General features: G+C 40.1%; 2 protein-coding genes and 1 non-coding gene across 4 annotated transcripts in view; 1 reads left to right on the top strand and 2 right to left on the bottom strand.

The window, feature by feature from the left end:
* BCAR3 (BCAR3 adaptor protein, NSP family member) overlaps positions 1-12,378 on the bottom strand; it is a 108,238-nt gene extending 95,860 nt beyond the window's left edge. Inside the window, exon 1 of the mRNA XM_005498741.3 lies at positions 7,826-12,378. The gene's annotated coding sequence lies outside the window, so the exon portion shown is untranslated. The remainder of the gene's footprint in view (positions 1-7,825) is intronic.
* TRNAR-UCU (transfer RNA arginine (anticodon UCU)) lies at positions 7,658-7,742 on the top strand. The gene is given in 2 exon segments: positions 7,658-7,694; positions 7,707-7,742. It is a non-coding gene; the product is annotated as a tRNA-Arg (tRNA).
* A 212-nt stretch (positions 12,379-12,590) lies between the features above and the next one.
* DNTTIP2 (deoxynucleotidyltransferase terminal interacting protein 2) lies at positions 12,591-20,972 on the bottom strand. 2 transcript variants are annotated; one of them, XM_065071138.1, is made up of 7 exons: positions 20,814-20,972; positions 18,070-19,811; positions 16,774-16,909; positions 16,003-16,098; positions 15,452-15,616; positions 14,216-14,325; positions 12,591-12,743 (listed from the first exon to the last, which is right to left on the bottom strand). In XM_065071138.1, exons 1-7 carry the CDS (start codon positions 20,913-20,915, stop codon positions 12,650-12,652), a joined length of 2,445 nt encoding a protein of 814 aa, XP_064927210.1. In that variant the 5' UTR covers positions 20,916-20,972; the 3' UTR covers positions 12,591-12,649. The 2 variants fall into 2 exon arrangements, with proteins under 2 accessions (XP_064927210.1, XP_005498804.2); XM_005498747.4 differs by lacking the exon at positions 20,814-20,972 and adding an exon at positions 20,272-20,393.
* Between the last annotated feature and the right edge of the window lie 138 nt (positions 20,973-21,110).

Raw genomic sequence — 21,110 nt, 5'->3', positions numbered from 1 at the left:
CATGAGCTGCTGAGCATCTCTGCACAATTGTGCCTGTGCAGGTTCAGGCGCCCAGTCAAACTCCCTTCACACTTGTCATGTGTGAGTCAAAAATGAGAAAGAAGAAGTATAAGAATAATGTCAGCATAGAGTTAGAAGGCTATAGAGTTAGTCAATTCCACAGAAATATTATGGAGCTAAAATTCTACAGAACACCAAGTTGGATATCCCTCCCACTTTACCTACAAGAAAATGTGAATGGCTTGCCAAGCCATGCTGCAAGGCCAAGACAAATACAGGGTTGGAATTTGAGAATTCCTAGCACCCAGTCCCTTACCTCATATTGCACGCTGAATTTAGCTACAAATATCAAATTAATAAATTGTGATACAGTTCCATTAAGTGAATATTCAAGTAGTTAAAGCAAATTTACAAATAAACCCTTAAAATACAATCCACATTTGCTGGTTCTAAAAATCCACAGAGGGATAATTTTGTTGAAAATTTCCAGTACAGTAAAATCCACGTATATTTGAAACAGATCTAGTGAAAACTTGTTGGGGAGGGAAGAGAAGTGCTTCTATATAATTCTGGCCTAGAGTCCCATCCTGTTTAACACTGGTAATTAAAAGACTGACAAAAGAACACAATTTAAAAATACTATTGTTTCTGCAATTAGATCAGAGTCAGTATTCACAAGTTATGCTGAGTCAGTCAATCATATTCATAACTGAGTGAAAAACAAAATTTAATAAAGAATAAAAGCTTTTCATCCTTTTAAAACATGCTTGGCAAGCTCTTTCCAGAAATGGCACTGACTACACACAACCAACCTTACAGACACTATCACTGCCCAGTGATGATCCAAATGGTTGTTAGGACACTCTGACCCCACAGTAACTTTAAGCTGTCAAGAAAAGTAGTCTATACAGTAATAGTGCCACACTCCGGGAAATCTAAAAAGAGCAATACATCCCATAGTATTAAAGTATCTGTCATCAAAAAGACAAGAATCTGCAGTCATTTCTCTTCCTATCCATATTCAGAGGAGGTCCAAATCAATGCAGATTAAAAGCACTTCTCCCCTGAAAGAAAGGTAATGACAACACTTAAAGCCTGGATTTATTAACCAGGGACATTTCCAAAGGAAAGGCTGGCAAAAGTCACCTACATTTTCTCTGTTAAACTGAGGATCATGCCAACTCTGTCCACTACCAAAATCAAGACACTCCAGGACAAGTTATACTCTTACTGACATTGATATAGCCTTGAAATAACTCCACATTCTTGATTTTGCTAGTTCAGATTAAAATTGTTTCAAATGACAGCAGAAGTTAACCCAGTGTTTTTACTTACAAAGCATTCCTGTTATCTGCACTGAAGCAGGTGACTGCACTGCACCACTGCACTCATTTAATAAGTGCACATCATTCTCAGAGCACATAGGTGAGTAGAGAAAGCAAATACTTCATTTAAACACTGCAGGAAAAGGTAAGGATTTTTTCCGATTGTTTCAGATTCATTATCTTTTAATAATATATTAAAATTCTTGCTTTTAATATGCATACTTGATGATGAGTAAAATTTAAACATTAATTAGCTGGAAGTACTATAACGCAGCACGTATGCCAGAGAAACATGTCCCATTCCTCTTGATGATTTTGGAAGTCTTCGGACCAAATCTGTATCCTTGCTGTTTGTTTTCTCCTATTTGTTTTCTAAGTAAACTCTGGCAGAGGCAGCATAATCTTTATCATTGTCTCAAGTTTATCTAGACAATATAACTTCAATCATTCTTACAACATGAAGAACCAAGTAACTGAGCTGAGGAAGCAAGTGAATAAACAGGCAACACGAGAACTCTGTCATCCAATAGCCTTTAGTGAACCTGTAAAAAGGAGAAGGGAAACTTGTGGAAAAGCAGCTAAGCTATCTGGGTAGATTCTCTTAGAGATCTTTTGCCATTCAGGTTTGATATATGGAAAGTGACAAACAAAATAAGGTACATAATTATAATGCATTTCCAGAGGAAGTTTCATCTCAAAATTTTGAAGTTACCTTGCATATAACTAACTTGCACTACAACACATGGACTAAGAAATTATCTACTCTCTATACTTCACAGAAAAGAAAATGGAGCGGGCTGCCTACAGTCACACGGCATGGTAGTTGTGTGGCTGGAGTAGGAATCCAGAAGTTCAGGACTAAATCACTAGACCTCAGTTACATACTTTTTCTTCTGAACTGCATAGGAGGGACTGAGCTATAGTGTCCTCTGAAAAGCTTTAAAGAAACAGCTCGACTGAGTAAATATTTATTGGCTTGATATTAATTAAAAACAAGCCCAGATAGTTACACCGAGATTTAAAAATGTAGCCAAGAACAAAACTTTGCACCGTCAACTCTGTCTTTGATAATTATTAACTTAAGGATGGAGTCTTTAAGACTGCTTTGGCACTTAAGATAAACTGAGTTGTATTGCCCCTAAATTTGAGGATTAACTTGAGACAAAAATAGGTGTTGCTTATCACTTTATTTGCTTCCAAAAATACAAATAACACTAAAAGAGACTAGATGAAGTGTCATAATACCAAAGAGACAACTTTAGAATCAAGAAGAACAAATACAGAAAAATAAGGTGAAGGAAATAATGTGTCTAGGATTTCACACACAAAAACCCAAAACACCCAACAACAACAAAAAAGTAAGCAAAACAGAAATGGAGAGCTGCACCACAAACAGAAATCCCAACATGGGGAGGCCAAAGATCAAGGGTAGTTGTAGTTAAGAAAATTGCATCACAAGTTGCATCACAACTTCAGAAAAGTACACAAAAGTACACTGAAAAACCTGCACAAGAAACAGTTTGAGAAATGAGAAACTTGGGCTTATTACCAAACATGAAATGTTACTAAAAAGCAAAAGAACACTGTCTTTTCAGAATAACACAGACAGGTTGTCCTTCGGCAACAGAAATGCACAAAATTATGCCTCTGAAACGCAGTGGAATACAAGATGAGTGAAATGCAGAACCTGAAATAGCACCCCTGAAAAGATGCTAGTAGCTAATTCTCACTGTGTTAAGATACAGAATATGGACAGAAAATTTCAAAGTAGGACAGACTGATCAACTAAACAAGAAATAATTCTCCAGAGCAAATTCCCACTGGGAAGGAAGCATAAAATTATGAAACATACTCACAAAATATGTTTTTAAGAATGACAAAAAATAAAAGCTTTATACAGTGAAAGGAAGGCATCATTTTGGATATTTTGAAATATGTTTGTCAGAAATCTTATGCATTTCTGAAACAAAATTTGATACGCTCTGATGAAAACACAGATCCTATTAATGACAGAAAATGTTGAAACTGTCTTGAAACAGACTCCCATCTCTCTGGTAGACACCTGGTTTTATGCAGTTTGCTTTCTGAAGAAAATACAATAATTATGGAAATAAACGAATGATAACAGAGAAATAAAGAATAAATTAATAAATTAATAACAACCATTGTGTGGTACATAATTACATTACATAAAACTGTAAATATGAATGATAAAAGTATAAATATAATTTTGCATTTATTCTAAAAGAAGATATTAGAAGGAATTTGAGCAAATAAGAATGAACTGCAAGTGATACCATTCTAGCCAGTTCATTCACTCACCACCAATTGCATCATCACAGAAAACAATGACTAAGATACATGGACTGTACACCAGGTATTTAAAAATTGCTAATGAAAAATTATTTATGCAACATGAGGAACAGGGTTCAAACTTTTCCACCAAAAGACTGTATTCATCAAAGAGCTAGCTCTGCAGCAGCTGATCTGTTAACAGAGCTACAGAGAATTAGCATTGCCTGCAGAATTAACACTGTACTCCCTTGTAGGAGTGATTTAGCGTGATTGCTCATGTTCCCCCAACTCCTCAAGACACTGCCCTTGGGAATTACTCCCACCTGCCCAAATATGCTTGAGAGGACAGAACATGTATCAGTCCAACAACAGCCATAAAGAAGATACTTGGAAGAGGTTCTCAACAGTAGTCTTCCTGCTGGCATCCTGACAAAGAAAGAGGGGTAATTTTCCAATACCCTCATAGTCACATGGAGATTACAGCCCCCACTGAGGAAAAGGCAAAGATGCAGAAGCACCTACAACATGAAACATACATCGTCATCCAAACTAAATAAATAAATAAATAGAAAGTGTAAGTTACTCAAATAAACCACCCCTAAAAGAGTTCTCTTCAGTATCTTCAGGCCCTTTGCATCCTTTGCATCCCTTTCCCTCAAGGGAGAGAAAGAAAAGAACCCAAAATGTGCAGATTGTGTAAGGGTCCCATTTAGGTAATCTATACATGACAACTTCTTTCTCTCTTTCTCTGTAGCCTTCTATGACCTCTTGCTCTCAGCAAGTATATTTACCATAAAGGCTCTTGGAGAAAGGTGATGGTACTCCCAAAAAACATCTGTGGAAACGCTGTAAATTTGGAAATTAACTTTCTAATGAATTCACTGAAGCTCAAACCTTACTGAAATTAATTGGACATAGCATAATTAATTTCTAGATTTTGATTTTAATCAATGGAAGAGTCCCATAGGATGGTGCTATTTTTGGCCTGCCATTGATGCACTTGATATCTTGTGTTGAGGTATTCCCACCTCAGATTTCCTCATATTTAAAATTAGCCAAATGGCACCTAGCTGAGTTTAGCAAAAATTTTCTAAGTACCAGTAACCAAAACCAGCACAACTGTACTCCAGGAAATTCTACTCCCTGAAATAGAGCACAAAGTTGAGGAGGAGCTAAGACGAAAGCCAGCTTGCAACAAAAATGGACTTCAGCCACCCCAGAAGAGGCAAAGTCCAAAGGACCGATCTAGGTCCTGCTGCCAGTAAAGGTTAACCTGATCTGCTGTTTTTGCCTAACATGCCACATGTCCTTAGCCCAGGAACTGAGAGTTGTCCTGTTTCTCACGCAGCAGCTCCATCTGCTGTCCAGAAGGATGTACTCCTGACTTTGTGTCACGACTACATCTACAGAATAAAAAAAGGAAACTGATGGGAATAATTTGAAATATCTCTGGAAAATTCCTCAATGCTTCCCCAGTCAGACCTCCTATATAAATGGAGCCAACAGCCAGCCTTTACCTGCCAGTGTAAACCAACTAACCAAAATGAAAATATGAGAGGAAATAACAAACATGAGTGTCAGGATTCTTCACTCGTACACCTTCAGAGCTAGTCTTCTCACAGCAAACTCTGATTCTTCACTATCTGTAGTCATTTAGTGCTGTGCTGTCCAAAGGTGCCATGTCACCAAATCACATTGGTGAGGTACTGACACTCACTTCACCCCACAATAAATGTGCCCAGGTACTCAACAAACTACAAGATGCTTATGGTGATTATTAGTTACTTACAAGTGGTTTGTTCTAGTTGCAAAAACATAAATTTAAGCGTATTATTCTGAGGATTAACTAAATTCTTAAAAGCAAAGTTCTGTTTCTTTTATGCAGCACAGGGCTTGTAAATTCAATCAGGCCTATTCTGAATCTCATACAACTTAGTGATTCTTGGTCTGTGTTTACAACTGCTCTGGCTCTGCAAGTGTTTTTAGCTTGGGGGATGTACCTCCAATATGGTACTTACTGTAACTACTGAACCATTCCACTAATCCCCCAGTTTCTGGGCAGCATTGCAGGAGCTATTTAATAATCAGCCAGCTCATGAGCTTTGGCTCTCTGCTGGCCACAGGCACACTAGCTGACTTCATGGGAATCACAGGGTGTGCTACCAGTGTGCCTTCATCACCTGATCCACCTTGGTTGTTCATTACACTATCTCGGCCCTTGATGTAATGGTTGTGTATCCTAATTGGCTTATTTTACCTCGATTTGATTAGTTTTCTGGCTCCTTATGGTACACCTATTTTTGTGTTTTTCTCCACTCTTACGATACAGATGCATTTAAATCATTATGAAGTGAAACACAAGATACTCACAAAACTGTTTCACTGTGTAGCCTGTATAACCTGTGTAACCTACTACAGAGCAGATCTTCCAGCCCTTAGGGACATGGTTTAGTGGTAGACTAGGCAGTGCTTGGTTAATGGTTGGACTTGATCTTAAAGGTCTTTCCCAACCTAAATGATTCTGCCTGTTCTGGCCCCAGCTCTGTCTCCTGAGCCCTCCAGTGCAAGCAGGTGCCTTGCAGCCCCATGCCCCCTGTCCACACGCAGCAGGGGCAGCCACAGGAGAGCTGAGCCAGGGGGTCACCCCAGCAGCAGAAAGCCACAGACTTTAGTTGGGTTGAATTAAAGAAAGAGTAACCTTATACTCTTGTCTTTTGGGGTTTCTAATATGCCTAGTTTTGATTTAAAAAAATAGCATCAGAGACTTGTTTCAGACCATAATTACAGCTTTTAAGGCAAAATCTTGTTTTACTAAATCCACTGGGGTTTTACGGTGATTTTAGAACAGATACAGTTCAGTCATTGCTCCCTTTAATGGATTAAATCGTACGCATTCACATTATTTGGAACAATGATCGAAGTATACTGTAATGTTTTCACCCACATTGAAAATGCTGTCACATAATAAAATTTTATTTCCCTAATTTATTTTCTTTTTTGTTCTTTCAATTTACAAGGGTTTTTTTTTAAGCTTTCCAAAATATTCTCAGTCACCTGTTTCCAAGTGTGACTCCCATATCCTATTTCTCTACCCGTCAACTCACAGTAAGTTGCTGCAGTGTCTAGCAGAGATTGCATGGATACCTTTTTACTTGTCACCTATGTCGTGTCTTTCGAATACCTACAGAGTATTTTTTTTGTGTCTCACATGACACACGAAAGCCAGTAAAATGCTGCAGTGCACAGGATGCTCAGTAAATAGAACCACTGTTTTCTAAGTTCCTTTAATACAGATGCTATTGTTTAAAACAAAACAAAAATCCCCATGTTTAGACTGTCCCTAAGAACTTGAAATGCTGGAAATCACCAATGTTAAAATAACTTGGTTCCAAAGAACTTTGGAACTGACCCAGTGTAGTTTCCATATCCCTGATGCTAGGACTGAAAGCTTTTGTTTGTTTTAATGTTCACATTTACTCCAGAAATTGAGTGCTGATAAAAGCATATTATAAATAACTGCAATATGAGAAACGTTCATATTTGTTAAAGTGAAATAATTTGATCTAATTCATCAATATATCACCATCTGTGCAAAAAGATCTGATGCTATAAAGACTTCCTGATAGAGGAACAGTTCCCCAGTGTAAGACAATTGTGGAATATAATTATATTCCTCCAAACATAAGGATGAATACTGAAAGCAGCCAAGTGGGATGACTACAAATACTATATATTGCTTACTGATGAACTCGGAAAGTCATTCTCTCACAGGAAATAACGACGTAGCCCTATGGCGAGCTCTGGACCCCACCCAGGAGCCGACCGTGGGCAGCGCTCAAGCGGCACGAACAGGCTGCCTCGAGACTCGTTTATGCAGCGGCTTGTAAGACTCGGCCTGTTCGTACCGAAGGAAAAAAGAAAACAGCAGAAGAAAAGATGCCGCTGTCTGGCGCACACACCGAGCACACCCGCGCCCGCGCGGGCCGGGGAGCGTCGCGCGCAGACTCTATAGGCGGTGTGCAAAAAATCCAACAGGTGGCTCCGTGGCGCAATGGATAGCGCATTGGACTTCTAGAGGGTGAAGGGATTCAAAGGTTCCGGGTTCGAGTCCCGGCGGAGTCGCATGTTCTCTTTTATAACAGGGGTTTCGTGTTTTCCCTCCGTTTTTGGGTGAAGTAGCTTTACCCCGCTCTCCCGCCCCTTACCTCTCCGCCGGAACAATGGGGTACATGGACCTGGCGCTTCCCGGCGACGGGCTCTCGTCAGCGAGGCTCTCCGGGCCCGCCTCCTGCGTGCCTGACGGAGAATGGCGAAGGCCGGGAACAGGCGGAGACAACGGCACGAGCCTCGACCGAGCGTGGCAGCAAAAGCGGCCGCCTCGGCTCGAACAGCCTCTGGGTCCCAGCGCCATTAAGGGCCGAGGGTGGACGCCGCGGCGACGGGCCGTTCGGCTCCAAGCCCGAGGGAGGCAGGCTCTGCCCCTCCTCCTCCTCCCTGTCCCGCCGTCCGCCCTGAGGCAGTAACCGCCGTCCGCGAGGGGGCGCTGCACGTGCCGGGGGCGCGCGGCCCGCAGCTCGCGCTGCTGCGCGGGCACGCCGGAGCCGCCGGGCAAACAGCAACAGCTCTGGCACTCGTCAGTTAGTACCGAGCAGCCAGCTCACGCTGGGAGCCTTCTACGGCAGGCCTGAGAGTAATTCACTTCAAAATAAGGCTGTCTTTCCTGGAGGCACTGCAGGGACATTTCTGGTTACTGTCAAGCACCAAAACAAGTCCACAAAATGCAGCATTTAACACTTAACACCATCTTTTCTCCCTAACTTACACATACCTACAGATAGAAGCTGAAAGGCCATTTTAATAACAGCAATCAAATAAAAATTAAAAATGGGTGGTAAACCACAAAACAGTAGCAGCACTGAACAAACCTCCTTGATTTTGCTCAGGATTTAATAAATTATAAATTAATCTGATTCACTACTTTAACACATTTGTGGAGTTTTTTGCTAAATTCTCTTTAATCCTGCATGTGTGACTACAGCCTCTTTATAAAACTGTAATAACATTTATTTAAAAGCAACAAAGGAAAAATCCACATAACTGATATCCTACACACCATCAGGAACATGAACTACCACTGTCCCACAGCACAGTAACCCACTCATGAATGCCATCTAGCCATAAAATATATGTAACCCTTTACAGAAACATCAAACTCTCATATTTTAGAAACAGCTAACCAGAACCTCTCTACATTAACCCATAAAAAGCAACTAAATCAAATGACAGAAGACAAAATGTTCCTCCGTGTTCAGTCACTTCCAGCAATCCATTTCAGTCCAAATACTAATTCCCTTTCAACTTTTCGTATTTAAGTATCGCTTCAATAAATTTGCTTAAAGTGAAAAAAAAAAGAGGCTTGTATATATACATGTTTGCATGTTGTAAGCAATATTTACATAATCAATACTCTAAAACTGCAGAAGTTAACTAAAAGAGGTAATGGCAGGTTCAAGGAGCGGGGCACTGCCCAGGGGCACAGGGCCAGCTCTCCTGCAACACGCGCTGTGGAACAAGAACCCCAGTGGGAAAGTATAGGAGCACAATTCCACAACATACTTGTACAAAGTGGGTTTTGAGGAAAATGCTGCAAAGAAAACATAGTATTTCAGAATGCATCAGAATCAGGAGAAAAAATTCAAGAACTATAGCAAGCAATATAAATTGGACAAACGCCACTTGTTATAAATTTATGGAGTAATTAAAAAAGAAAGCAATGTTAAGGCAAAGAGGTAGACAAATAATCAGTAATAATCCTTATATCTGACTGGATATGAAGAACGTTTTTTTTCCTGTGAGGAGAGTCAAGCACTGGAGTTCTGGGAACTCTGCAGTCTCCAACCCTGTAGGTTTTCGAGACCTGATTGTATAAAGCCCCGCAGAAGCTGGTCTAACCCTGCGTTTGGCAGGAGGATGGGCAGGACAAGCTCCTATGGTCACAGAATCATAGAATTGTTTTGGTTGGAAAAGATCGTTAAGATGACTGAGTTCAACTGTTAATCTCGCACTGCCAAGTCCACCGCGTTATGGCAGCATTCCAAGTCTCAGCAAGACTTACCTAGGTAGGCTCCTGCAATACAGACAGAACTTTCTAAAAATTAAGAGATCAAAAATAGTTACATCACATGGACAACAGCAATGATAAGAAGACACCTTCAGTTTTAAGAAGACTAAGTTGATTGCAGAGAGATTAAAGACCCCGAAAGAAGGAAAAAGGAAGAAGTGCAAACAATAAGAGCATGACAGAGAAAGTGAGAAGTACTGCTCTTCCTGCGCTAACCATGCCTGTGGGTGGCACCACAGCCACTGTTAACCTAATCCTTTATCAACAGTGTTTTGATTGGGACACCTAAGAGATGGACTGTGAACTTACTGGGCTGTATGACCATTGCGTAGTCTCTGCCCTAAGGGCAAGAAAAAAAAAGAATACTGGCAAAACCAAGGTAAGCATAAAGAAAGAGGAGCATAAAGAAATGTCCACCCAAAACATTCTAAGTGACATCCGGAACAGCTACACGTGCACACATAAAAAGCACCAACATGGTATCTACTGACCTTTAACCTTGGGAAAATTTGTTAATAATGTTTTATGTCAATGAAGAGAGAATTACAAAGTAACAAATATTTCTGACAGCCATTAAAAATATTACTTGCAATTTATAGGCAAAGTTTCTCAAATGATGCTGGTATTTCGCAGAGAGTTCTTCTATGTTTTTGAGTATTTTCAGAGAAATCTGATACTCTGGTAAGCTTATGCAACCACATGTTGCATTTTGGTTTTACTCTCTCCCCAGCAACTTTAACCTTACGCCACTTTCAATCAAATTTAATTAAGAAGGAGAGTCCAAAACACAACGTGCGTATGCATTTGTGAAAACTGGTGGTTAAGAAAGGTACACTGACTAGTGGGCTGAAGCACAAGCTCAGGCAAGAGCCGCCTGGCAAGCTGGCAAACACAACCCCCGAGTACCACCCTGCAGCCCAGGGAACATGGCCAGTGCATCACCTCGCCCCTCTTGTTCAGAGAACGTCATGGGCACTGTGTGTGGCAAAACAGAAGACATTTGATAATCAACGGAAGGGAAAGGATATAGAACGTAAACCAAATTCCTCACTAGGTATGTTGTACACTAAATAACTTGTGCAACAAGCTATTGAGCAAACTGAGCAACATACATGGTGTTGTTCCTTGCTGTGTGGCACCAAAGCTTGTACTTCTCTTTCAAGGTCTGTCAAGAGTTGCATGTTGCTTTTCCAAAGTTGCACCTTAATGTCTTAGGATGCAACAGAATGACAGCTACTGTGGTGCCTTGTTTTCTTCCCTCAGTGTTCAGGTGGGGTTTTCTTGTGCTTCCATGTCTCATCCAGAGAACCAGACACCAGTGGTTTTTTGTTGCATTTTTTGGTAGCATTTACAGATAATCAAGATACTAGCATACCTATAAGTGTATTAGAATAGCATCTGCAAGTTAGCTGAAACTTGGGGACAGGTTGTTCTACTTGTTTGTGTTCGATACTTCCCAATGAATTCACTTTACTTCGCACACCACTCACTTCTAGGCAGTCTAGACTTTTTAAGGAATCTATAATAGATTCCCGTCCGTGTCTGATAGCAAAACATTATATATTCTTCTGAAGTTGAGCCTAATAACAACAAACGATCAGGGGAGTGTTTCTTTCAAACTTTGGTTGGTGATCAATATATACCATGATGCTCATTTCATTTTAGCTATTTCCAACACAAATAGCTAATCCTTAAAAAAACAACTACTTCTCATTCTCAGTAGTAGAAAATGTCATGGTTAAACATTGGTCAAGGGCATAGCACGTGTTCAAAATCTGCAACCTTTAAAATTCAGTGTTCTTAGGATAAGCAAGCAACACCACTGGTTCTCTGATAATAACTTCTAAATCTTTTTCACCCAATCTAAGAGAATGTAGTGAGTTTTATTTCTTCTATTATCTGTTTTTTTCTGCTACTTAATGGCAGTAACTGAGTTACACTACCTGTAACAGCAATATACTAACCAGGTCACTAAAAACCAAACAAACACCACAAAAGTTCTCACGATCACAAAAGCTTGTGAACCACGACCGAAGGAGAACTGAACTGACGCCACCCCTGGTTCTGTAAGGGTGGCAGAGGCCCTTCCAAACTCACGCTGTTCATTTACTGAAGAACTATTCCAGATCAGCTGCCACACCACCATCTGCACTCTGCACCCTAGACAATGGACCCCACTGTCAAATTATCTTCAAAAAGATCATTAGACAATTATCAAATGGTAAAAATTAATCAAACCAACATATGGCTGAATGTAAAAATTTGATACATAATACATATTTACATTTTTATTCACTAAGCAATATGTAATTTATAACTTCATTACTTTTTTATATTTATCTAGAAATTATATATTATTTTTTAATATATTTAAATATATATATGTGTATATGCTGAATTTCATGACATTCTCAATCCTATTATGGTCTGTGCTGAAATAAACCCTTCACGACCCAACTATTTCTCAATACCTTACATTACAGAATTGGCCAGCAGCACCTCTTGACAAGACATGGAAAAATTTGTTCTGGCATATAAAGAGTGCCAAGGTGATTTAGACACATAACTTTAAACTGAATTCACTAATTCACTAAAGACTGAGGCCTGAAAAGACCACAATCCATGAAGCTGTAATTTCATGCTCACGCTTAACAATATGCTTTTATATAATTATCTTTTAAACACTACTTGAAACAAAAATTATTTTTAAAATTGAAATTATTTTAAATTGAGATACCTGATCATTTGATAAAGCTCCCTACCGAATTCTCGCGGCAAGAAATTCCCTAAACTTCAATTTGCACATGGGCTGCAATCTTAAAAAAGAAAAAAACACCACAACCAAAGCATTCTGTAAAACGTTTTATAACAAACAAGTTGTTCCAGCTGGTTATTTTTCTTCCAAGTCTTAATTGCGAAATTTCTTCTTCTTCCGATTCCTCTTCCCTGCTGCAAAAGCTGCTTTTTCACTCATGATCTCCTGATACTTCTTTTTATTATATCTGAACAAAATAGATAATTTACTTTTAAGCATGGTAAACCAAAGTTCAGGAAAAGATAACATGGAAAGTAGTCTACATATATAATTTGCCAAATGGAGTCTTTTCATATTTTCTGAGTCGGATTTGTTTAAATTTGTACAATTATAAGTAGGTAAAGGGAAATCAACGCTTAGATTAATGATAAATGAAGGTAAATTTGTTTGGGAAGGAAATTTGATTGAAGAATCATTAATTTTGACATAAGCGGGGGTTCTTTACTGCAGATGCAGTCACATCGTGGACAGTTTGCTAAAGCACTGCTACTGCTCATGGTGGGCAGACTCAGCCATTTCGACAATACCATGAACAAACTGTTTACCACCTTCTCAGCAACCTCTAGATAATCACCCTTACTCTCCTCAAGACTGAAAACTAAGATGAGATTTAAGATGAGAGTAGCACTAAACAACGAACAGGATATACTTCCTGAACATGAGTTGCTAGCTCCTCAGGTACCTACACCAATTAGCACAGTGGATCACTGCACACTGAGCAGTACTGAGGCTTTTAATTCCCAGACTGAAACCTGACATATCTGCACTGATGCTGAAGTATCTTGTTAAAGCCCTTAATTAACCACAAAATAAATTAACTGATGAAATTTCAGAGACATTAATTGTTAAAATTTGCTTCTAAAAAAATCTTCTAAATCAGGTCAAGCCAGAAAACTAGTTAAGAAATAACAATACAAACTTGCATTCCCAACATAAATATGTAACTTACAAGCCTGACATGAATATTTTCATTCCAAATTATGTACTACTTCCAAGAAAACATGTCATTATGTGACAAAAAGAAGTGCAGATTAACATCATGTAATAACCAATATCAAAATGGGTCAACTAAGGGATCTAACTTCAGAAATTGTAGGTTAAGCAAACATTAATTAATCCAACCTAATTCCTCAAGTAAGACTTCTGGCACAATTTTGATTCCTATGACAGGTGGCAGACTGACATGCTTATAAAATGAAATCACATCAAATTTCAGAGAATTAGTCAGTACTTTTCTATCAATTATGCCAATAAAAAGAGATCAGCCTTTAAACAACAAAAAAGTGGAGGCATAAATCATTCAGAGCCCTTGGGTTTTAGTGTAAGCCTATGCAGACACTTATTTTAGAAGCAAACCAGAATAGGGCTGATTGTTCTCTCTTCAACACTGACATTATTCTAAGAGTGACCGCCAACAGCAATGACCTCAGTTGGATAAAACCCACGTATGAAGATAAAAAATATGCTGTCAGTGTCTAATTATCCCATCCCTTATATCTTCTCAATGCTGCTGAAATGCTAAAACAGACTAAGTTTTCTTTGAAGTATTAAAAAACCCCCACATAAGCTGAGTAAAACCAACAAAAAAGTTATTATATACAGTTAAAAATACTCCTCTCTTACATAGGATATTAAAAATACAAAACTGTTTTAAAATACCTTCTAAACTCAGAATCCGCAAGCAGCTCTTCTACAATTGTCCTCTTCCTTTGTTTCTTAGGTATTCGACTATGGTAAAAGTCTATGGGAGAATCAACCACAGTTCCAACCTAGAAAGCAGAAATGAAAACATTTTTACTCTACAGTAAGATGTTCCTTATTTTGCCTTTTTTTTTTAATCCTCGGTGGCAAGTGTAAAGACACCTACAGAGTAACTCAGAATGGTATCTTAAGAAGGTGTAAAATATCAAAAGAATATCAAAAGACTCTGTATGCAGAGTCACTTTTTGTCTCGTCGTTTAGTGCAGAGAGGAGAGCCTGAGCTTTAAGACTGTACAGTTGTCAACACTGGACTGCTGTATCAATGCTTGTATTCATAAAAGAAATCCAGTTCTTAACTTCCAAACATTCTCCCAAGGAGGGAAAGGAAGCCCTTATGACCATCTTAACTGCAACCTCTCTATCATGCGGTGGTTTTGCTAGATGGTTACACAGCAGTTAATCCAGCTCTAATACAAGGGCTTCATCCTGGAATGCATCACATTTTTTCCATCTGGCCTGTCAGGCAGTTCTGATGATTCAGTTTAGCAGTACAGATACATGAACTACATGTTCCATGCGGTGAGAAGAGACCCGTACACATCTTATTATGTGGAACACTTCTGTCTCAATTTTTTTCTGTGCCCAGAAAGTTCAAAACATAGAGTAATATTTTGAGAAATTAAAACAATTTCCTCAAGCATGCTAACTATTCAAATGGACACAAGCAGATGGAAGCTTATTTCTACAGTTTCTGTAGTAATTATTTTCTTTATGTAAACCACTTCAGAGCTGAGAGCTACAGCAGCAGAAAATGTGACTCATCACAAAGCTAGCTGTCTCCCTTCAAACTGTATTAGCTCCTACGAAAATAAATGTTAATTATTTTCTACGCGCTTGTTAAAAAAGGCCCATACTTTTAAAAAGCAGTGAAAATCTAGTCCACTGAGGGTTCCGGAAAAGGATTAAGTCAGATGTTTGTTCAGTTCTATGAGACCAGCTGAAATTTTAAAAAAGCAGCATATATGCATATGTAATAGAGAGTTAAGCAGTTGTAAACCGCAGCCAAGTGATCAAAATACTTTAATAATTTAGCTATGAAAGTAAATCAACAGAGAGGCTACCTACAAAATAGGCAGGGAATGAGAATAGTTCAAAACTTCAGCAGTACAATGCCAGCTGCTGCTGCTTCCTTACCTGGAAGTACTTGGGTAGACCATCTCTATCATTTTTCTTATAAAAATGCTTAGGGTCCAACGAAGCTCTCATCTTCAAAACTTTAAGATCATTCTTCAATTCACTGGTGATTTCTGGGGCTTTCATACCAAACCAACCGTCACCTGTTGTTTTTTCTCTCTCTGCCTAGGATGCAATACCAAGAACAATAAATCTGCATTCAGCAAGTAGGACAGGATAGAGCAGAGAACTCTCTACTCCAAAAGACGGAGAAAGCTTTTAGAACATAACTCTGTACCTTAAAGAACTGTATTTTATGACCCTGATAATAAAGAGGTCATCAATGCTGTATTAACAACAGATTTGTAGCATCTGAGCACAGTACCTTTCACTTCATTGTGCTGGTGACTAAAGACAGAAAGGATGGCTTTTCACAGGAGGGCTCAAGGAGGACACAAAATTGCAGTTCATCACACCACTTCCAGTGGGCCTGTGCATGCACACGGTCTCAGGAAGGGGCTTTCTACCACAGATTGTTTCGTCATTTGAGGCATTATCAGCTCTTCACTTACCCTGCGCTGTTTCTTGAGCTGGTGAAGCGATTCCCTGAAGGGTGGAACACATTCTTTTTTTTCAAAATCTGGAGTTATTATACTCTTCTGCAAGAGCTGTAAGATTTTTTTTTGACATTAGACAGTCACCTCACTGATACAAATTTTACTGCTTTACCCTATTCAGAGAACCTACCAAAAGAATCATGCAGACCCTAGGAGGACGCATTATAATACAATACTTATTTGATCCACAACTAAAGTAGTAGGGATCTTCAAAAGATAACACTGGCCAACAACAGAAAGCAGCTGACTAGCTCTGAAAGAAGTGAGATAGCAAATGCGCCTGAATAAAGCTGGCTTTCAAGGATGAACCTAACAGTCTCAATAAAAATGACACATTCCTTTTATCTCAAGGGGTGCTTTTGAAATAAAATTCCATATTAGGGATAGCATAGACACATATTTCAGTCTTGCTATAGTCTAAAGATCTTGTTAGCAGACCTTCAGATCATGTACCATTAGGCAAAACTGCAGACACAATCAGCTTCATTTCATCTTACAGGACAGTGCTGGTACTTGCACTGCTTTTCAGTTTCTGAAGCGTCACATACATTTACATTCTCATCATTAAAACCAAATGTAAATACGCAATTTGGCCAAAAAGAACAGAAGTTCTCAGCAAACCACAGAACAAGATACTTCTCTAAAAACAAGTAAACCCACCTTATTAAATTAATATTTTTTGTGTTACTGTAGTAACAGGTAACTGCACGACTTTGAACACATTACCTGGTCCTTCTTCTTCTCCTTCAATTGTTCAATTACACTTGATCTGGGCTTCTGCTTTTTTCCATCAAAACTAACATATAAACCTCCAAGCTTCTTGATACTCAAACCAGGGTCTATGCTGCTGGAAAGCTGTAAACTAAAATGGAAATAGTTAATGATGAGAATATTTTAACAAGTATGCAGCTCAATCTTATGCTGTCCTCTGAGAAAGACAGTCAGAAAAAACATTCTTTTCATCCTTGCAATTTAGGTTCGGTTCTGCAATGATTTTAAGTCTCAGTATCTAGAGGAAATATGTCATTTAGAGGCGACACAAGATGACATGGAAAAAATCATGCTATTATGTGAAATAAGATTTTAATAAAGAACAATACCCAGGAAATCACTTCCACAAATCTTTCATATTAATTCTAATGCTGTATTCTTATCTTAGATATTACTCTCTTCTATAAAGATGACAGCTATTAAGTATTATGGAGAAATATGGTAATATCTAAAGAGGTACAACAGGTATTTATTGTAGTTTGAATGCTTGTTAATGCAAGCTCTTTACAACTTCCTGTCAAACTATGACTAATCGTTTATAATGTCTTTACACAGAATGCTTGGCAAAGTTTTTGTAAAACTTCTGGCCTGCCTGAAGGTTTTTATAAGATGAAAACTTATTTATTCAACTTAAACAGAGTATTACGCTTGAAACACATGAAGCATATAAAGGGATTTTAGCAGGAGCTGGACCAGAAGAGCTCAAGAGGGCCCATCCAACCTAAATTATTCTCTGATTCTGTGCTGGGCTGATTTCACGTGCAGTGTATCACCATCCCACAGCACAGCAAGAACTGAAAACATAAAAGTACATGTGAGTTTAGGATTAAAAAGCATGATCTAATTAAGCAACGTATAAGGAATATACTGGACTTTTTGTTATTTATATCCAAACTAAAAAATAAAATGAAATCGACAATTAAGAAAACAGGGACTTCAATAAGCACTTAAGTCAGCCTGACCAGTTTAACCCAGTTTCACATTTTGTTTTTCAAGTTGAACACATACAAGGCATCCAGATACCTACATATTTCAGAGTTCTGTTCTGCTATATACAAAAAATCCCTAAACCCTGAATTTATGGACTATATTTCTATTTTCTAACCCGTGTGACCCCACTTAGCACATCAATATGACTTATGTGATGAGCCTACTCTTTTATTCCACATCATTTAGCAAGTAATGTACATATCCTATGCATATGCTTAAATGAAATGCAGATTCTTTAGTTATTCCCAGAAAGATACTTACACATCACTCTTATTTTTCAACAAATCATCGTCTTCATCCTTCTCATCTTCATCTATCAATTCCTCTTCAGCCTCTTCCAGATCTGAGGCTTCTTCAACTTCTTCCTTTCCTTCATGCTTATTTTCAGCATCAATATCTTGCTCTACATGATCTAAGTAATACTTTTGGCTGGAACTCATGCCAGGCTTAGTATCGATTACAAAAAGCCCTTCAGCATGCAGTGAACTGTTTTTTAAAGATTTGTTAAGGGAAGGGGTCCTCTCATTTGCCTCTTTATAACACAGATTCTCTTCAAGTGTATCTGAGTCTGCCACATCACTGTTTTCAGATTCATCACTTTCATCTTTGCTCAGAAACAATGCAAAAGAATCACTTCCTCTGCTCGATCTTCCCCTTCTGTGTGATACAGATTCGGCATATTCTCCTGTTCTGTCTTCATCCTTGTCTCCACTGATTTCAAGCGTCCTGCGTCTACCAACACTATCAGTTCTTTGGGCAGCAGCTACATCCTTTAGTGGGCTGCTCACTGCACTAGATGGCTCACCCTTTTTTAATTTATCAGCAGGAGTGAAAGGTTGTTGTGCACCTGCCTCAGCATCTGCTCTTTCGCATTCTGGAATTTTTTTACTTTCATTTGGTGTTTCTTGCACTTGGAAGTCTAAAAATTCTTTGGGACTCATGCAGTCAGTCGAAGAAAGATCCATATGCTCTGATTTCCCCTTCACCACAAGTACTTTACAGTGTTGTTCTTGTATTTGACCACATGTTTCCTCTGAATAATCTACCCCAGCAGTCTGTGGATTTTTTGTGGCTTTTTTCCTAGGCGATTCAGTGTCACTTCGTTTCATTTTTGTAAGATTGCTGGGTGTCACACCATTCAAAACCTCTTTACTCTGGGTTGTATTGGCAGATTTGGAAGAACATTTGCTTTTAGGTGAACTGAGTTCTTTATTATCCTCAGTTACAGAGGAAGCATCTTCTGTGTCAGAGACAAGCTCTGCAGCAGGTCTAGAATCAGAAATTATTACTGGCTCAGATCTAACTGTGTCCTCAATTAAATTCTCGTCTTCTGAAACAATTATGTTTCCTTTCTCAGTCTGGTTAGTATTTTCCGCTTGTGATTTCATTTGCATGCTCCTAGTAATTCGTTTAGTAGTGACTGACAGTTCCTTCTGAGAACTTAAGCAGCATGAGTCTGCATCAGAAATATCTTCACTACGGGACTCACCAACTGTATCCAGTTGTAATTTCTTTTTGCTTTGCCTGCTTCTTGTAGACCTGGTAACATTAGGCATCTGGACACCAGAAACAGCAGAGGAACAAGACTCAGCTTCAGAGATATCATCTTCATCCAGAATCTTGCTTAACTTATTTAGAGAAGTTGTCTTGTCATGTCTTTTTCTGTCAGGAGAATCTGGCTGACAAGGAACTAAAATTTGTCGTCTTCTTGTTACTCTTACAAACAAAGGTGTCTGAAGTCCAGACACGTCAGAGCAATTTGATTCTGCTTCTGACACATGCCCATCAGCTTCTGGTTCAGCAACTGATTGTGCTGAATGAATAGCTGCATTCTCTTTTGTAGTAATTTGCACCTCTAAGCTATCACTGACATCTGACTTTGCTTCTGCATGTTCCACTTCTTCAAACTGGGATTCCTGAATTACCTCTGGCTTACAAACTGATTTAGTTCTTCTTCTAGTCACCCTTGTAGGCACAGGAGTACTAACTTCAGCAGATGCCATCTAGAAAAGGAGTGAAAAAAGTGCTATTGACAGGTGAAACAACCCCATAAAAAGGATGCTATGCAAATCACTAACAGTCTTTTCAAACAAATCTACTCAAGCTGACAACAGTACATACCTCTGAATAACCCTACGTGGAAGAAGTGTTAATAAATCACCAATTGCTTATCTGCTGTCTACTGTCTTTTGGTCAAACACACACATCTATTAAAAACATTAAACAAACACATTAAGAAATATAAACAAGTATCTTCTAATTCTAAATGTTCTGGCAAGCTGCCATGGGAAGCAAATCCAGAAGGGATGTTCAGAAACAACTGAAAATTTGCTCAGCTATAAAACACAGAAGACTCAGAACTGGCAGAACGTGCCCTAAAATGGCTTCCCTAGCCAAGTGCAGCAGATCTAGGAACAGACTGGCCAGCAATAATCTGCTTCTTCAACCGTGCTTGTACGTTACCTGGAAGACAATTCAGAACTTTGGAAAGAAGTAACACCCAGCCAGAGCAGGATCTTCCCAAAACCAGAGCGATGTGGGATCAACACAAACCTAAACGGTCAGTACTTATGCGACAGCGTTTGCATGCCTAGAGCAAACACCACAAAAAATGGTAATAATTGCAGTGGAAAAATAAGAAAAAAAAAAAAGAAAAGGTAAAGCACCCCCACACCCCCACACCTGCCCTGAGCTTTCACTTGCACCGTTAAACGGCTGAACGACTGCACCGGCTGCGAGCCCCGACAGGGCCCAGCGGGGCCGGCCGGGCAGCGCTGTGCAGGCCCTGTGGCGGCGGGCGGGCGCACCGGCACTGCTGCCCCCGCCGCCAGCCCGCGCAGCGCAGCCGCGGGCACGCACCGCACCGCACCGCACCGCACGGCACCGCACCGCCCCCTGCGGACAGCGGGGCTCCGCGGCCCGGCCGCGTGCGCGCAGAACATGGCCGCCGCGCCGCCCCGCACGGCGGGCGCTGCCCGGCTGCCCGCGCCGCCGCCTCTGCTCACCTCCTCCGCGGCGGGCGCCGAGGGGCTGGGGCTGCCGCCGCCTCCCCCAGCCCGCGGCCGCTGCCACCTCCCCCGCGCCGCCGCCCGCCTGGTGACCACCATCTTGTCAGCCGCGCTGTACCCGCCCCTTCCGGCCGCTCTTCCGGCGGCGGCACCCGGGGCGGAGCGGGGCGGAGCGGCGGCTGCGCTGCGGCCCGGAAGCGGCTGCACCCCGCGCGTTGGTGCTGCCGGGGCGCTGCCGGTGCCCGCAGGGGATGCGGCCCCTCCGCGGGGGACACTGCGGAGCGCTTTGTGACC

This window comes from Columba livia, chromosome 8 (assembly GCF_036013475.1).
Source record: "Columba livia isolate bColLiv1 breed racing homer chromosome 8, bColLiv1.pat.W.v2, whole genome shotgun sequence".
Lineage (NCBI taxonomy): Eukaryota > Metazoa > Chordata > Aves > Columbiformes > Columbidae > Columba > Columba livia.
The sequence above is the reverse complement of the archived record's forward strand: the minus strand, read 5'-3'. Positions and strand labels throughout refer to the sequence as shown.

Bases quoted from the DNA above. Each gene is read 5' to 3' on its own strand.
- DNTTIP2 (XM_065071138.1), bottom strand. From the start codon at position 20,915: ATGGTGGTCACCAGGCGGGCGGCGGCGCGGGGGAGGTGGCAGCGGCCG. The intron at 19,812-20,813 runs GTGAGCAGAGGC...CTCCTTTTCTAG, and splicing joins CGGCGCCCGCCGCGGAGGAG to ATGGCATCTGCTGAAGTTAG. The intron at 16,910-18,069 runs GTAAGTATCTTT...TTTCCATTTTAG, and splicing joins TTGAAAAATAAGAGTGATGT to TTTACAGCTTTCCAGCAGCA.